At 44.8% G+C, this 18198-nt stretch overlaps 1 protein-coding gene across 1 annotated transcript in view; it reads right to left on the bottom strand.

The window, feature by feature from the left end:
- lekr1 (Leucine-, glutamate- and lysine-rich protein 1) overlaps positions 1–18198 on the bottom strand; it is a 179213-nt gene that overhangs the window by 35515 nt on the left and 125500 nt on the right. Inside the window, exons 7-8 of the mRNA XM_067995349.1 lie at positions 13952–14033; positions 28–105 (exon numbers count right to left, since the gene is read on the bottom strand). Of these exons, the coding sequence (XP_067851450.1) occupies positions 28–105; positions 13952–14033 (160 nt within the window). The remainder of the gene's footprint in view (positions 1–27; positions 106–13951; positions 14034–18198) is intronic.

Raw genomic sequence — 18198 nt, 5'->3', positions numbered from 1 at the left:
AACAGCAAATGAAAACCTATCACTTACCTGGATTCAACTTCTTCACGGACGCACTCCAGTTTTGTTACCCTGGAGAAAAGATCTGCTGCTTCTTTTGATTTATTCCTGTGTGGATACAAAATCAATGATGATTGAATTTGGCATCATCCATACTTTTTCAACTAAGCACCAAAACTCAAAATCAGAGACCAGAGGGCTGATTTTAACTGCTGGCAGGAAGCCAGAGGGAGTAGACGGCAATCCTGTGAAGGAGTGTGAACTGGAGGTCCCACATTTGAACTCTGCTGGTTAGCTGCACAGAGCCGTTTCCGGTGGAAAGTGGCAGCTGGTCGATGGGGAAAGATGAAAATCGAGCGGCCTGGAGGCCAACCACTGGCTGTGGAAGAAAGCAGCCGGCAGCAAAGTAAGTCCCGGCGGTGGGGTATTTGCAGGGTTTCAACAGAGGTTGTTTGCAGTTTTATTAACTTACCTTAGCGGGCTCATTGGCTTCCCAATTGGTTTACCTTGCATGCTGCTGTGGTAGGCGATCCGCTCAGAAGATGGTTAAAATTTAATCGGGGTCCCATGTACATCAAGTGTTAAAATTGCAGATTGGCAGAAATGGAGCCCCATTTTATCTGCTCTCCTGTTCTATTACCGCAGACCGGTGAGAGTTAAAATTGCCCCGAGATGTTTCATTTTACAATTTTTAAACTTATCAAAAACCTAATCTTTATTAAAACTTAGATTTAATAGATTAGATTTTTCCAGTGAACGGACTATGTGAGGTAGAAACCATTGACAATGGCAAGAGTATATTTTTGGAAATGAGTGGTTGTTATTTGTAGGACCTTCTGGAGCATGTTACAGTGTAGCACTACGTCAGGACAGATAATGATGTGCATCAGGTGCTTAGCCACCTGTGGAGCAAGTGGCTGGCCTTTTCTCTCTAATCATAGAATCATAGAATGGTTACAGCAGGGAAAGAGGCCATTCGACCCGTCGACTCCGTGCCGGCTGTGTGCAAGAGCAATCCAGCTAGTCCCACTCCCCCGCCCTTTCCCTGTAGCCCTGCAAATTTTTTTCCTTCAAGTACTTATCCAATTCTCTTTTGAAAGCCACGCTTGAATCTACCTCCACCACCCTCTTAGGCAGTGCATTTCAGATCATAACCATTCGCTGTGTAAAAAAGTTTTTCCTCATGTTGCCTTTGGTTCTTTTGCTAATCACCTTAAATTTATGTCCTCTGGTTCTTGACCCTTCTGCCAATGGCAACAGTTTCTCTCTATCTACTCTGTTTAGACCTTTTATGATTTTGAATATCTCTATCAAATTTCCTCTTAACCTTCTCTGCTCTAAGGAGAATAACCCCAGCTTCTCCAGTCTATCCATGTAACTGAAGTCCTTCATCCCTGGAACCATTTGAGTAAACCTCTTCTGCACACGCTCTCTAAGGCCTTCACATCCTTCCTGAAATACGGTGTCCAGAACTGGACACAATACTCCAGATGTGGCCAAACCAGTGCTTTATAAAGGTTCATCTTTCTTTTGTACTCCATGCCTGTATTTATAAACCCCAAGATCCTGTATGCTTTTTTAACCGGTTTCTCAACCTGCTTTGCCACCTTCAATGATTTGTGCACATATGCCCCCAGATCTCTCTGTTCCTGCAGCCCTTTTAGAATTGTACCCTTTAGTTTATCTTGCCTCTCCTCGTTCTTCCCACCAAAATGTATAACTTCGCACTTTTCTGCGTTAAATTTCATCCGCCTATTCTACCAGCCTGTCTATGTCCTCTTGAAGTCTACCATTATCCACCACACTGTTCATTACACGTCCAAGTTTTGTGTCATCTGCAAATTTTGAAATTGTACCCAAGTCCAAGTCATTAATATTTATCAAAAAAAGCAGTGGTCCTAGTACCGACCCCTGGGGAACACCACTGTATACCTCCCTCCAGTCTGAAAAACAACCGTTCACCACTACTCTCTGTTTCCTGTCACTTAGCCAATTTCGTATCCATGCTGCCACTGCACCCTTTATTCCATGGGATTCAACTTTGATCACAAGCCTATTATGTGGCACTTTGTCAAACATCTTTTAGAAGTCCATATACACTACATCAACCGCATTGCCCTTATCAACCTTCTCTGTTACTGCGTCAAAAAACTCAATCAAATTATAGTTAAACACGATTTGCCTTTAACAAATCCACTACTTTAAGTAAATGCAAGGCCAGTTCATGTTTAATATATTAAAAGACTTGTAACATGTGCTTACTTCCTATTTGTCACAATTTTGCCATCACACTTTCACTGTAACGCTTTGTTAATTGGCTCCAAGTGAAACAGCAGCAAATCAGAACTGAACAGGTAGGGAATGAAAGCAAAAAAAGTGGCTGGAAAACTGCTAATGAGAAACCAATAAGGAGTTATAAGCCTTGGCTCAGCAGTAGCACTCTCGGCTCTGAGTAAGAAGGTTGTGGGTTCAAGTCCTACTCCAGAGACTTGAGTGCATCATAATCTAGGCTAAGACTTCAGTACAGCACTGAGGTAGTCCTGCACTGTCGGAGGTACAGTCTTGCAGATGAGATGCTAAACTGAGGTTCCATCTACTCTCTCAGGTAGACGTAAAAGATCCCATGGCATGATACGAATAAGAGCAGGGGAGTTCTCCTGGTGTTCTAGCCAACATTTATCCCTGAACAAACACCATCAAAACAGATCATCTGGTCATTTATTTCACTGCTGTTTGTGGGATCTTGCTGTGCCCAGACTGGCTGCTGCATTTGCCTACATTACAACAGTTACTTCATTTCCAAAGTACTTCATTGACTGTGAAGCACTTTGGGACATCCTGAAGATGCGAACGGCACTATATAAACAAAAGTTCTTTTTTATTAGGCTGAATTTTCTGCCCAAATTACTGGTTTTCTGGTGTTACTTGAAAATTTGGGTGGGGACTGTATGACTATTGTAGAGAAAGGGTGGTTTGCAAACAGATATGCTCAAAGTATTTTTAAGAGCATGGACTCAACTGAAAGAAAGTGGTCTTCCTTGCAGTGCCCATTTTAGCCAGTGGAGTGCTGTTCAAACTGTAAATTATGGGTACCATCCTTCTTTTGCACAGCAATCAGGTTTTTAATGAGCTCACAAGTTATGTTCTGCAGGCTGTCTGCTTTCAATACTCTGTAGGCCTCAGGCTTATGTACCCCATAATGCGGGAAGCAGGCACCCGATGCACAGTCGCCAAGATTGCATTATTGGCCCCATCAAGCAGCTGAAGTAATAAACTGGTAATTTGCCTTTTCTCTTTTCAAATGTTGACAGAACTATGTGTTTCTAGCATTTTTTGTTTTAATGTCAGATTTCCAGCATGTGCATCTTTTTCTTTTTATTTCTACAAAGTGAAACTTGAGCAGCTTACTAATGTCATCTCAACCCCAGTACTTCTTACCGGTTTGTAATACAGTCCACGGCCTGTTATTCTTTAAAGTATACACAAATCTATGAATTTCTTATAATATAAGTATTTTGCAAGCAGAAATAAGGCTGTTCCTACTCAGACTTGAAACGCAGACAATAAACTCCCACACATGTACCGCAAGATCTGACTTGCAGTGATCTTAATTTATTTTACTTCATGTTACAGAAGAACAAAAAGCAGTGAGTTACAAGGTTACAAGACTGTAATTAAGTTGGGTGGGGGGGGGGGGTGATTACATCATAAATCATGACAGCAATGTTCGAATGCAGCCACTAACACAGGCTGGTGATAAGCGATGCTGATTTTAGACTGTAGGTGGATTAAATTAAATTTTCAGTAATAGAAAACCTGTCAGCAACTATGGTTTAATGATCTTTATATAATACGTAAAGTACAATTTTCATTAACTTTCAGAGGATAGTTATAATCTCACAGTAAACTCCACGAATGATATTGGGATCCTATGTAGTTCACTATAACAACAACCACAGCAACTTGCATTTACTTTAATGCAGCATAATCGGGAATAAGACCTTAGCGGAAATTGGAAGGAAATTAGGGGAGATCCCAAAAGTGTGGTTGAAGAGGATTTAGTGAAAATTCCAGAATGTGGGAGCAAGATGGATGATAGAGTGGAGAGGGAATGAACATGTAGACCAGAGTTGCATTAGCAGAAGATATAAGCAGGGTTGGAGTAGGTTACAGAGACCGGGAGAAGTGAGACCATGAAGAGATTTGTAAAGAGGAAGAAAGATTTTGAAGTAAATACACTGAGCAACAGGAGCCAGTGGATGGTGGCAATGACATATGATAGGCAAGCAGGACTTTGTGCGGGGTAGGTTCTGGATGAGTTGATGTAGCTGGGAGCTCAGGAGGCCAGTAAGCAGGGCACTGGAAAAGTCGAATCAGGAGTTGACAAAGGCATGAATGAGGGTGCCAACAGCACTGGAATGAGTTGGGGTGGAGGTAGGCAATATTACAGAGACGGCAGTAAGTAATCTTGGTGATGGACTGGACATGGGATTTTAAGCTTAGCTCAGGGTTCACAAGAGACTAAGGCTGTGCACTGTTGGGTTCAGTTTGACCAGGAATCTAGGAAGGGAGATGGGCGTTCCTGGTGGGGACTTTGATTTTGCTAAAGTAGAGCTTCAGAAAGTTCTGGCTCGTCCATGACTTGATGTAGGACAGTACAGTTGTGGAATCAAGAGCAGTGATAGAGCTGGGTGTCGTCAGCGTACATCTTGAAGCCATCCCAATGCCAGGGGTGGGGGGGTGGGGGGGAATATTGCTAATGGGAAGAGTAGGGGGTTGGATAGATCCTTGGGCGGCTATGGAGGAAAGGACTTCCATTTATATAGCGCCATTCGTGACTTCAGGGCATGCCAACGTGCTTTACAGTCAATTAAGTACTTTTTAAAGTGCAGTCATTGTTGTAATATAGAGAAATGCGGCAGCCAATTTACACACAGCAATGCCCCACAAACAGCAATGAGCTTCATGACCAGATAATCTGTTTTAGTGATGTTCGTCGGGACACTAGGAGAACTCCCCTGCTCGTCTTTAAATAGTGCCATAGGATCTTTGATGTCCACTTGAGAGGGCAGACAGGGTTTTGGTTTAACATCTTTGTGACTTCTGTATTCTGTGGTATATTTCAATTAATTACAAGAAGCCCTTCATCTAATTGATGCAAGCTTTGAACCTAGTACTTGCTTAAATCAAAACATAGAAACATAGAAAATAGGAGCAAGAGTAGGCCATTCGGCCCTTCGGGCCTGCTCCGCCATTCAAAATGATCATGGCTGATCGTCTAACTCAATACCCTGTTCCCGCTTTTTCCCCATATCCCTTGATCCCTTTAGCATTAAGAAATATATCCATCTCCTTCTTGAATACATCTAATGACTTGGCCTCTACTGCCTTCCGTGGTAGAGAATTCCACAGGTTCACCACCCTCTGAGTGAAGAAATTTCTCCTCATCTCGGTTCTAAATGGCATACCCCGTATCCTGAGACTGTGACCCCTGGTTCTGGATTCCCCAGCCATCGGGAACATCCTCCCTGCATCTAGTCTGTCTAGTCCTGTTAGAATTTTATAAAACGTTTAAGGAAATTTTAAACAGCAACTTAAAACTAGTTGTACTGACAGAAATCCTGAGCCCACAGCTTCCCAAATGGATGCAGCATTGTTACAAATAGGCTATCCAAGAATGTTGTCACTTAGCTTTCTCTGGTTTCGGTATGTTGCAAGGAACTCAATGCAACTGAGCAGTAGAACAAATGAAGTGTAAGACAACGATGTAAGGACATTTTCATATGGTGCAGGATTAACAAGTCACATGGTTTTTGACTAAAACGAGCTTCTTAAAGGGACAGATGATTTCCCAGTTGCACATCTTATCAAATCCGTAGAATGGGGAGAAGGGGGAAGGAGAATAGGGGACTAGGTTTGCACATATATTAATGGAAGTAACATGATGTGCCCAGAAAAAAACAAAAGCTTTCTGTATCTTCTTATGTTGATAGGAAATTGCTTCAGATCTTTCACATTGACATGCCGGGCCTTATAGTTTCTTCTTCTTAGGATTTGGTTCCTCAAAGACAAGAAACTTTTATTGTATTTGGATTAAATCATGCTAGTTAATGATTTAAAGTTGCAGTGGTTAGCATGATTATTATAGCACACTATTAAATCTGTTCCTGAGAAATACTTTGCAGTGTCACTAGCTGATCAACCTCCCTGGAAAATACTGTGCAGTGTGTGTGATTTATGGATAAATGGGTTGATCAAGAGAATTTTTAAAAGTAAATCAATGTTGCCATTCCTGCAACACAGTGAGAGAAAATATAAAGGTCAAACAGAAATCTTTACCTGAAACCCATGTGACTCTTAGGGCCGATATTAGAAGGGAGGCGGGTTGGCAGCGGGGGGTCGGCTGGGCACGTGGGTAACATGCCCAGTGAAATCGATGGGTTTGGCACGCGATCGTAAGTAAATTGAAGCCACTCACCTTGGCTTCCGGGTTTCGCGCTGGAAAACTGTGCAGCGGGCGGACTGCGCAACCGCATCATAGGCTGTCAGCTGGAGAAGCCCACTGACTGATGCTGCAGAAAATAGGCAAAATTACAGCATGGAGCAGCCCAGGGGGAAGGCCGCTCCCAGGTTTAATGATGCCTCACTCCAGGTCCTACTGGATGGGGTGAGGAGGAGGGGGAGGACAGAGATCTTCTCCCCGGCGGACGGGAGGAAGTGGCCTGCTTCTGCCACCACGAAGGCCGGCTCGAGGTGGCAGAGGTCACCAGCACCACCAACATATCACGCACCTGCATACAGTGTAGGAGGCGCTTCAATGACCTAACCAGGTCAGCCGAAGTGAGTACTCTTACTCATTCCCCTACATTCCGTCTGCCACACCACCGCCCCCACCCCACATCTCCTTCTGCACTGCCAACACTACTCTATCACGTCACTCCTCAAACCCTCATCCTCATCTTCCCTGCTCTACCTCACCTCCCCAGTACTCATCCCACAACTACCACTCAACCCAATCCTCATACAATCTCATGGCTCTGTCTCACACTCACCCTCTCATGAATCTCTTTCACGGTCAGCCTCACCCAACCTGCCACTACCTGTGCTGCAGCCACAGGGCAAGCATCACATATGTGTAGTAGGAAGCGTAAGGCATAAAGGGAATGCACAAGGGTGTTTGAGGGTTTGTCATGGTTTTTACTTACATTTGATTTCTGATCAACTCACATTACATATTATATTGTCACCACTACTGCCACGTTTTGGCCATTCTTGACTGGCTTGTGCAATAAGACCCTTTCATAAGGTTCTCCATGAACACCCTTGATGCCACCCATTGGGTCACCCTACAGTGGGTGTATGTATAGTTGCACGATTACTTTGTGCAGGTGCCTGTTGTGCAGCACTGTGTTGTGTAGCTCCACGTGGTGGAGGTGGACGGCGTGCCTGGCGAGGCTGGTGATGTTGCTCGTCCTCCATTGGCGTGATGAATGCAGCTATGGAACCCCCCCCATCCTGATGGTGTGAGTGTGCTGGGGTCCGCAAAGTAGGTAAATGTGTTTGGACAGCAGAGTTTAGGGTATGATGTAATAATTTTGAGTGTGGAGACAACGATGTGGCAGGCAAAACTTTGTCTGAGGTGACAGAGTGCCCTGCTGCAATGAATGAGGTATTCCACCAACTGTCAAGGAATCCTCTGCATCTCCCAATGGCTGCTGACTGAGACACGTCTGCAACAACAGGGAGTGTTTCCCACAGCATGGGAAACATGCTGAGGAGAGTCCAAAATCACATCCCTGCTAAAATCTCTTCCCAATGAGGTCTGTCAACAACGTCAAGTACCTCCCTAACTATCTAAACGGTCATCCCGCCGGCTTTAATTGCCGGTGGGAGTCCCTCATGCGGGGGCTGCGCGCGCACCGATTCACGTCATTGGGGAACCCGGAAGTGGACTGGTTGGAGCTGGGCTTCCGACCCACTCCGGGATTCCCCAATTTTAGGAACCCCCCCCCCCGCCACGATCGCATCCGCTCGGCCATCCTAAAATTGACCCCTTAGTGCTGCAGTTTCAAGTCTCCCCTTCCCAATTTCAACAAAAACAATCACAATTCATATCTGGAGGAGATCAAAAGTAAACCGTAGAAACCAAAAGTTCTCCACTGACTCCAATCCTTCCCATGTCTAGAATTAGTTATATTGTTTTCTCCAAAACCCATTTTCCTTACAATGTGTATAGAAATAGTGAAACATGTTAAAATCGCTCTCTTTATAATAGAATGCTCCCTATAGTTAGTTGGAAAAGAATCTATGTGAACCACAGGGAGTTAGAAGCAATGAGAAGGAACTAGGCACTAGGGAAAAGGGATGAGAGAGGGTGCATTAGATAGTTGTAGGGCAAGATATAAAGAGATATATTTAAGAAAAATTGTTTTGGTGTGAACTATGTCTATTGAAAAAAAAAGTTTAAATGTTTATACATTGACTATTAACTTTTTTTTCCCCTTAATGTTTGTCAGTTTTTCAGTTTGAGTTTGCAATTTATTTGTTTGTAATGATTAGCTGTTGGAAATAAAAGGGTAAATTTACCAATCCTGTGATCCTAGTGAGGGGCCACGCTTGAAGGAAGCATGAGTCGGGGAACCAGTTCTACAATGTTGTAGCCCTATCTCAGTTCCCTGTGAGCACTGCTCGTGGCTGGGAATATGGTATTAGCGAATTTATCATAAAATATTTTGCAAATATTGTGCTTAACAAGGTGAGGGACATCAGTACTGAGGAACAGAACATATTTTGTCGGTTTTTGCAGCCAGTGTCGGCAGTAGTCACTCCCAGGTCAGGTATAATGTAGGTTAGATGTAGAGTAAGGTTCTTTCTATTATTCCCCATCAAATGTTCCTAGATCAGGGAGAATACATGTTTGTGGAGCATTTGATGGTGTTTGCATTTTTCTTATGCATAACACGTGTACAAAAACATCCTTTAATTAACAGAGGCTGTGGAAGTGTATCTTGCCTCAGATCCTGTGATATTGGCTGGAAAGTTCTTAAAGAAAGCTGAGGAATGTCATTAAATATTTTATTTGATATTCACACTGAGCATCAAATTCATGCAAATAATATATGTTCTGTGGATTCATAACAACAATAACTTGCATTTATATAGCACTTTTAACATAGTAATAGCATCCTAAGGCGCTTCACAGGAGCGTTATCAGACACCGAGCCATGTAAAGAAATATGAGGACAGGTAACCAAAAGCTTGGTCAAAGAGACAGGTTTTAAGCTCTTTCTGCACTGTAAATTTACAGCTATTTTTCAGAACATTTTTTCTTGCTGTTCATTTACAAGGTAAGTAAGTACATGGAATTGTAAGTTGAACAGGGGAAATTGGGAGCTGTTGTAGTCTTAGCCAGTTTTTGGACCACAGAGGTTATAGCAGCGACTTCTGTTGGTTTGCTGGCTACAGGGATGGACTTCGATGAGTTGCATGGCCTTTTCTCATCCCTGAGATTTTAATGCTCTTATGAATAGATAGCAGGGAGAAGGAAAAACTCAACAGCTGTACTACCTTCAAGTGAAGCACAGATTCTGATACAAGAAAAGTTAAGTTCAACTCTGCTGCCAGTTCCAAATGATTATGCTGTTTCAATCACATGGGCACAATTCTTATGATTGACGTCACTACCACATGTGATGGAACAAACAAACTGAACTACAGGACAACACAATCTGCATATATTTACCAGAAAATGCCACAAGAAGCAGAATATTTCCTTACAATCTCCAATGCACTGCATTGCTAAGTGGAATATGTCAGGCTTGGTTCAGCATTAGCACCCTTGCTTCTGAGTCAGACGGTGATGGATTCAAGCTCCACTCCAGGACTTGAGTACATAATCTAAGTTGACACTTCAGTGCAGTACTAAAGTGGTGTTGCACTGTCAGAGGTGCAGTCTTTCAAATGAAACATTAAACTGAGGCCCCATCTGCCTGTTCAGTTGGACATATAAGATCCCATGGCACTATTCAAAGACAAATAGGGGAGTTCTGTCAATTTTCTGGCTAACATTTATCCCTCCAAGAATACTACTCTAAATGGATAATCTGGTCGTCTCACTGTTGTTTGAGGGACCTTGCTGTGTGCAAATTAGCTGCCACGTTTACCAAAAAAAGTGATTGCACCTCAAAAGTAAAAAAGATGCCAATGCAAGACAAAGCACTGTTCCCAATGCATATCCTTTACAAAAGACAGAGGCTTCATTCACCTCCTTACCTCCAAGGTATGAAAGGCATTGGTGACATTAACACAAGACTGTCAGGAGTGGGGTTGGAACCCTGTACCTTCTAACTCAGAGACGGGAATGCTGCCAATAAGCCAAAGGCTCACTCCAACAGAACACTGAATAAATTAAATACATATATAAGGACGTATGATAACATGATACTTTAAGATCTTTGTATTCAGTTCTTACTTTAGAAAACTAAATCCAGGAGAAAATGAATGATACAATTTTTTAGATGAAAATTCATAATTATTCATTTATATTCCATGCTCTGAGAGTGGAGCTGTGGTGCGCAGAATACGCCCTGATGGAGATCATGGGTATACAGCCCGTGATATTCTGCCCACTAATATTAATAGAAGGAGAATCACGGGCTGTGTGTCTGCAATTTCCTGAAATGCACATACTATAAATGCTGCTTTCAACTGGCAGTAAATTTCATTTAATGGTTGTGGAATTTTATAGAGCTTTATTTTTTGGAGGTGAATAAAGAGAACACGCTATAGACATCAGATATGGCGCCCGATATTAGGAGGGAGGCGGGTTGGCAGCAGAGGGGTCGACTGGGCACGTGGGCACTGCGCACCCGCATCACAGGCTGTCAGCAGGAGGAGTCCTATTTAAAGGGGCAGTCCTCCAACGCTGCAGCAAACAACCAATTTAGGAGCATGGAGCAGGCCAGAGGCAAGGCTGCTCCAAGGTTTTCGGACTCCTCACTCCAGGTGCTGCTCGATGGGGTGAGGAGTGGGAGGGAAATGTTTTTCCCATCGGATGGGAGGAAGTGCCCTCCCTCCACCACCAAGAAGGCCTGGCTGGAGGTGATCGAGAAGATCACCAGCAGTGGCAATATGTCCAGACCTGGGTGCAGTACAGGAAGAGATTTAATGACCTAACCAGGTCAGCCAAAGTGAGCATACTTACACATTCTCGCACACTCCGTCTTCCACATCACCTCCCCCACCACACAGCTCCTTCTGCACGGCCACCACAACGCTCTCGCATCACTCCTCACATCCACTCAACCATCATCCTCACCTTGCCTGCACTTACTCACTGCCCCAGTTCCCATTCAAACACTACCACACAACCCAATCCTCATACCATCTCATGGCTATGTCTCACATGCACCCTACCTCACGCTCAACCCCACCCACACCAATGCATGCAGCGGGTCACCATGCAACCATCACTCAATCACGCCTCTGTTTTGCCTTGATAGGAGAAGAGATGCCAGAATGCCCGGGAGAGGGGAAGGACCAGAGGGGGCCCGCCACACCAGGTGGCATTAACAGATGCGGAGCAGCAGGCACTCGAGATAAGTCGCACACCGGAGTGCCTGTCCATGGCGGATGCCGAGACTGGGATTGCACAAGCTGCTGGTGACAGAAATCTAACATTCAGCACGCATGATAGCGAATTATCTTAGCATCACTTGGCATCTGCAGCACCTCACATCTATCCACATGCTTAATATTGCTTTCTGTTCTCTTTCAGGGCCATCTACGACCGCCGTGACTGTGGAGGGCGATTCCTTGAAGGACCTGCCGGCCTCTGAGGGTCCATCGTCACATCTGAGCCATCCATCCACCAGCGCAGATACACACACCTCGGTGGGTCCCCGTCCTCACTTAGTTGGGCTTGCACATGGTGAGTCACCACGCACATGTGAGCACAAGCAGACCCTGGTGGCAGGGACAGCCGTGGAGAGTCCGCGTTGGTGGGAGCACTCTTCTCCAGGCTCTGCTCAGCTGGACCCAGATGCTGAACCCCGGGGGCCAGCCGTAAAGAGGAGAGTCATCGAGGGACAGCAGCACATTGCCGAGGTACTGGAACAGGTGCCACACGCACGCTCCACAATCACGCAGAGGATGGAGGAGTCCAACTCCTGCATGCGTGGAATACTGTCTCAGGGATGTGAAGGCATCTCTGAGATAGTGTTGCGGGTAGGTGCAGGAATGTCTGCAATGGAGGAAAGGCTAGCCTCCATCGAGCTTCAAGCACGGCTCAACAATGAGTCCATTCAGGCCCTGACAACGGCCGTTCGGATTCAGGGTGATTCTGCCACCTTAAACAGGCTGACAGATACTTTACAACTGGCCTTCCAAGGCTTCACACAAGTCCTCCAAACTGTCGTCCAGCAGGGTGGAACGAGTGATGTGGGCCTGGGCCAGGAGTGGAATGATGGTGAAAGGGGACATGGAAGTGGGACGCCACTCAAAGCGCTCCCACGTCTCACCCGTTACCCCCCTCTCAACCAGTACCCGCAATGCTGCCCCCTCTCCAGGTGGCCGAGTCTGCCCCTGCACAGGTGCAGGTGGAGCAGTCTTTGGAGGGGCCCTCAAGGGCACCGAAACCCAGAGGGCATCCGCGCAAAGCATCTCATCGGTCAGGGCATGGACAAGAGCAACATGCCACTACCTCTACTGAAGCCACAGGGGTAGCACCACGTAGGGGTTCCCGTAAACGTACGGCGAAGGCTTTGTGAGCACAAAGGGGATGCACAAGGGTGTTTGACGATTTGTCATGTTTTTTATTTATATTTGTTTTCTTCCACATTCACAATAAATCTTATTGTTATCACCACTACTGCCACATCTTGCCTATTCTTGACTGGCTTGTGGAATAGGTCGCTTTCATGAGGTTCACCATGAACATGCACACTTGATGCCACCCATTGGGTCATTCTACAGTGGGTGTAGGTGTAGTTGCATCACTGTTTTGTGCAGGGGGCAGGGGAGGGCGCTGGTGTGGCCGCTTCTCTGTCCAGGTGATGAAGAGGGGCGTGACGTTGGACTCCCTGAGGATGAAGGAATCATGGCAGCTGCCAGAGTATCTGGCGCACACGTGAAGGAATCTCTTGCGGTGGTCACAGATGAGCTGAGTGTTGATGGAGTGATGAACAGTCCTGGCTTGTGTGGAGGTGCTCGTATTGCTATATGGGTGCAATCGATTACACCCTGCACCCGTGGGAAGCCAGCCACAGAGTGGAATCCCACTGCCGTCTCCGTCTGGCTAAGGTCGTCCATGGGGAAGTTGATATAGTGCGAGGCCCTGCAGAACAAGCCGTCGGTGACCTGCCTTATGCACTTGTGTGCAGACGACTGAGACACCCCGGTGATGTCCCCGGTGGCACCCTGGAAGGATCCGGAGGCAAAGAAGTTGAGGGCAGTAGTGACTTTGACAGCGACAGGTAAGATGATGCTGCTCAGTCCATCCGGAAGCTCGTCAGAGGTCCGAAAATCAAGCCCATGGTCTCCATGTGCAGCTCACAAAATGGACAACATCAAACCTCGTAACAGTCACATAATTGTGATATTTTGGGAAATCACATGGGGTGGCAACTATGAATTTCTGGTAACTAGGAATAATTACAAAATCTGGGAATCAGTTTATGAAAAATAATTAAATTGTAAAAACAATAAATATTACCGATGTACCACAACCTTTGATATGACGTATCGTTTCTGGCTCCATCATTTGTGAAGAACACATGTAAATCACCCCCGTTATAACAAACTTTTTTGTTAACCAAAAATTAAAAAATCTACTGCATGCTTGTGAAAGGGAAAGGGATTTTAAAATATCATGATTAGTTGATAATGAGGGAATTTTACTCATCAATTTCTTATTACTGTATGACTAAATTGTTTAAGATGCAACTTCTTCACTCACAGTAACAACTCTTTGCAGTGTTCCATTTCTTCTGTAATCTTTTGGAAACTAAGCTGTTGAGTCATAAGCTGATTTTCTAGATCTGTTGGAATCAATAAAAAGCAATATTAATACCATTACAAATAGAACTAGAGGTATATGTGGCAGAATTCAACTCATTCCAAGGTCATGCACATATGTCTAACTATTGCACTTCCATTTCACATGTTACAATTGTCTATGGCATTTTACATGTATTTTCTTAGTTACTAGCTTTGGAGTTAAAATAACTGTGAATTGGCTTGTGTAACTGGATATTCTTCAAGTACCCTTCCAGAACAGAGAACTTTAATGGACATCCAGTATGAAATCTTTTTCAATTTCAATCCTGTATGAGCAGGCATGCTTTCTAGTTCTAAATACTACACACTATTTAACAAATCAGTACATTAGGATCAACAAAAAATCATCTTGGACTCTTACAGCATAGGAGGAGGCCATTTGGCCCATCGTGCCTGTGCCGGCTCTTTGAAAGAGCTATCCAATTAGTCCCACAGCCCCGTTTTTTCCCCCATAGCCCTGCAAATTTTTCCCCTTCAAATATTTATCCAAATCCTTTTCATGCAGTGCATTTCGGATCATAGCAACTTGCTGCATAAAAAAAATCTCCTCATCTCCTGCTGGTTCTTTTGCCAATTATCTTAAAGCTGTGACCTCTGGTTACCGACCAACCCGTCAGTGGGAACAGTTTCTCCTTATTTACTCTATCAAAACCTTCATGATTTTGAACACCTCTATCAAATCTCCCCTTAACCTTCTCTGCTCGAAGGAGAACAACCCCAGCTTCTCTAATCTCACCAAGTAACTAAAGTCCTTCAGCCCTGGTATCATTCTAATAAATCTCCTCTGCACCCTCTCCAAGGCCTTGACATCCTTCCTAAAGAGTGGCGCCCAGAATTAGATACAATACTCTAGCTGACACCTAACCAGTGATTTATAAAGGTTTTGCATAACTTCCTTGCTTTTGGACTCTATGCCTCTATTTATAAAGCCAAGGATCCCGTATGCCTTTTTAACAGCCTCATCGACTTGTCCTGTCACCTTCAAAGACTTGTGTACGTACACCCCCAGGTCTCTCTGTTCCTGCACCCCCTTTAAAATTGTACCATTTAGTTTATATTTTCTGCCCTCATTCTTCCTCCCAAAATGCATCACTTCATACTTTTCTTAAATTTCAAACTTTGAAATTGGGCCCCCTACACCCAAGTCCAGGTCATTAATATATATTGAACAGTGACATTGGATCCTAACTTCTGATTTTCGGGATGTCCAGTGACGCGGGACTCCTCTGGTCCAATGATGTCACTTGCTGTGCAGGCACACTGCGTCTGCACTGGGCCTTCCGAAAACAACTCACTGACTTTCAAACGCGGCCCAACTCACTGCCGTTTCTGCGAATGATGCAATTATAAAGGGGAGTGGCGGGGAGAGAGAGCACAATCCATATATGAGGGTGGGGAAAGGAGAGCGCAATCCAGATCTAAGGGGAAGGGAATGGGAGGGGGAGAAGAGAGCACGATGCGGGTATAAGGGTGGGAGAAGAGAGCACAATGCGGGTATAAGGGTGGGAGAAGAGAGCACGATGCGGGTATAAGTGTGGGAGAAGAGAGCACGATGCGGGTATAAGAGTGGGAGAAGAGAGCACGATGCGGGTATAAGGGTGGGAGAAGAGAGCACGATGCAGGTATAAGGGTGGGAGAAGAGAGCACGATGCGGGTATAAGAGTGGGAGAAGAGAGCACGATGCAGGTATAAGGGTGGGAGAAGAGAGCACGATGCGGGTATAAGAGTGGGAGAAGAGAGCACGATGCGGGTATAAGTGTGGGAGAAGAGAGCACGATGCGGGTATAAGTGTGGGAGAAGAGAGCATGATGCGGGTATAAGAGTGGGAGAAGAGAGCACGATGCAGGTATAAGGGTGGGAGAAGAGAGCACGATGCGGGTATAAGAGTGGGAGAAGAGAGCACGATGCAGGTATAAGGGTGGGAGAAGAGAGCACGATGCGGGTATAAGAGTGGGAGAAGAGAGCACGATGCAGGTATAAGGGTGGGAGAAGAGAGCACAATGCGGGTATAAGGGTGGGAGAAGAGAGCACGATGCGGGTATAAGGGTGGGAGAAGAGAGCACGATGCGGGTATAAGGGTGGGAGAAGAGAGCACGATGCGGATATAAGAGTGGGAGAAGAGAGCACGATGCGGGTATAAGGGTGGGAGAAGAGAGCACGATGCGGGTATAAAGGTGGGAGAAGAGAGCACAATGCGGGTATAAGGGTGGGAGAAGAGAGCACGATGTGGGTATAAGGGTGGGAGAAGAGAGCACGATGTGGGTGTAAGGGTGGGAGAAGAGAGCACGATGCAGGTATAAAGGTGGGAGAAGAGAGCACGATGCAGGTATAAAGGTGGGAGAAGAGAGCACGATGCAGGTATAAGGGTGGGAGAAGAAAGCACGATGCAGGTATAAGGGTGGGAGAAGAGAGCACGATGCAGGTATAAGTGGGGGGGTCGGAAAGAGGAGATGAGCGTGATCCAGGTCTGGGGGGGGTCGCGGGGAAGAGGAGAAACCGATACAGGTATAAGGGGAACTAATGCTATGCATTGTCTGAATTCAACAATGTATAGAGCTTCAATATAGCACTTTTTTATATTTCAAAATATACTTTATTTCATAAAATTTAAAGATGCCACATTTCCAAGGCAATACAATTCAAAACAATACAACACGATTCATACACAGTACGATTTCACTATTACAATTTAAACACAGTACATATCTTATAATACATGCTGTACAATACAAGGTGGGATGGCTGTACACGGTGGCCTTTCCCCATAGAGCCTTTGCGTAGGTTGCACCTTGCTTCAGTGCATCCTGCAGCACATATTACTGGATCTTGGAGTGTGCTAGTCAGCAACACTTGGTTGTGGACAGCTCCTTCAGCTGGAAGACCAGCAGGTTTCGGGCGGACCAAAGGGCCTCCTTTACCGAGTTGATGGTTCAATACAGCACAGTCACAACGCAGCCTGCCTGCCAATGATTGGATCAAATTACACATTCCAGGCAGAGTGCTGGGTGAATGCTGTCCAATTACATCTCCCTTGTCTGAATTCAGCAATGTAAAGAACTTGAATGCAGTATTGCCAGTCTACAGCCTAACAGCATCAAATTACACATTCCAGGCAGAGTGCTGTCCAATTACAACTCACACTTCCCGGCATTGTCAATACACTTCTTTATTAGTCCTAATGTCGTGGTCAGCAAACGCAGCCATATCAAAAAGAGAAGTGGTCCTAATTCCAACCCTTGGGGGACACCAATGTATATTTCCTTCCAGTCTGAAAAACAACCGTCCACTACTACTCTCTGCTTTCTGTCTCTTAGCCAATTTTGTATTCATGCTGCCAGTGCCCCTTTAAATCCACATACACAACATCAACTGCACTATCTTCATCAATCCTCTCTGTTATTTCATTGAAGAACTCAATCAAGTTTGTTAGACATGACTTGCCTTTAACAAATCTGTGTTGGCTGACATTAATTAACCCATGTTTTTCCAAGTGAAAATTAATTTTGTTCCGGATTATGAACTCTAGAAATTTCCCCACCACTGACATTAGGCTGACTGGGCTGTAGTTACCGGGTTTATCCCTCTCCCTTTTTATGAACAGGAATGTGACATTTGCAACCCTCCAGTACTCTGGGGCCATTATCACAACTGAAGAGGATTGAATGATTGTGGGCAGAGCCTCCATTATTTCCACCCTTACTTCCCTCAAAGAATATGTAAAACATTTTAAAATTGTCATTTCCAGTTATAAAGGACTGTTGCTGAATTAGTAAGCAAATGAATATATTTGCAATATATACAGTGCAGGTTTTTTTGCATGTTTTGTTTATTCTACTTTGAAAAATTGTTTTACTTTGAAATGAGCTACCAGAACATCTTGTGAGATACTAAATAATTACAGTCAGTCTGGATAGCACATAAATTATATAAATTTGTCACTAAGACTACATTGGCCTTGACCCTAAAACCATTACTTGGATCAAATTTCTATTTGCAAACTCTGTGCACTGGATCCTTGTAGCAGGGCAAGTTGCCCTGGTCTGACTGAGGCTTTCAATAATATTTTGCATATGACATTATTAGCTCTAAATGCCAAACAGCTGTAAGGACAGAGTAGTGCCAGGACCAGAAGCAACAGCGCAGTGT

Source organism: Heptranchias perlo, chromosome 13 (genome assembly GCF_035084215.1).
Source record: "Heptranchias perlo isolate sHepPer1 chromosome 13, sHepPer1.hap1, whole genome shotgun sequence".
In the NCBI taxonomy this organism is placed as follows: Eukaryota; Metazoa; Chordata; class Chondrichthyes; order Hexanchiformes; family Hexanchidae; genus Heptranchias; species Heptranchias perlo.
This window is presented reverse-complemented; position numbering and strand designations above follow the sequence as displayed.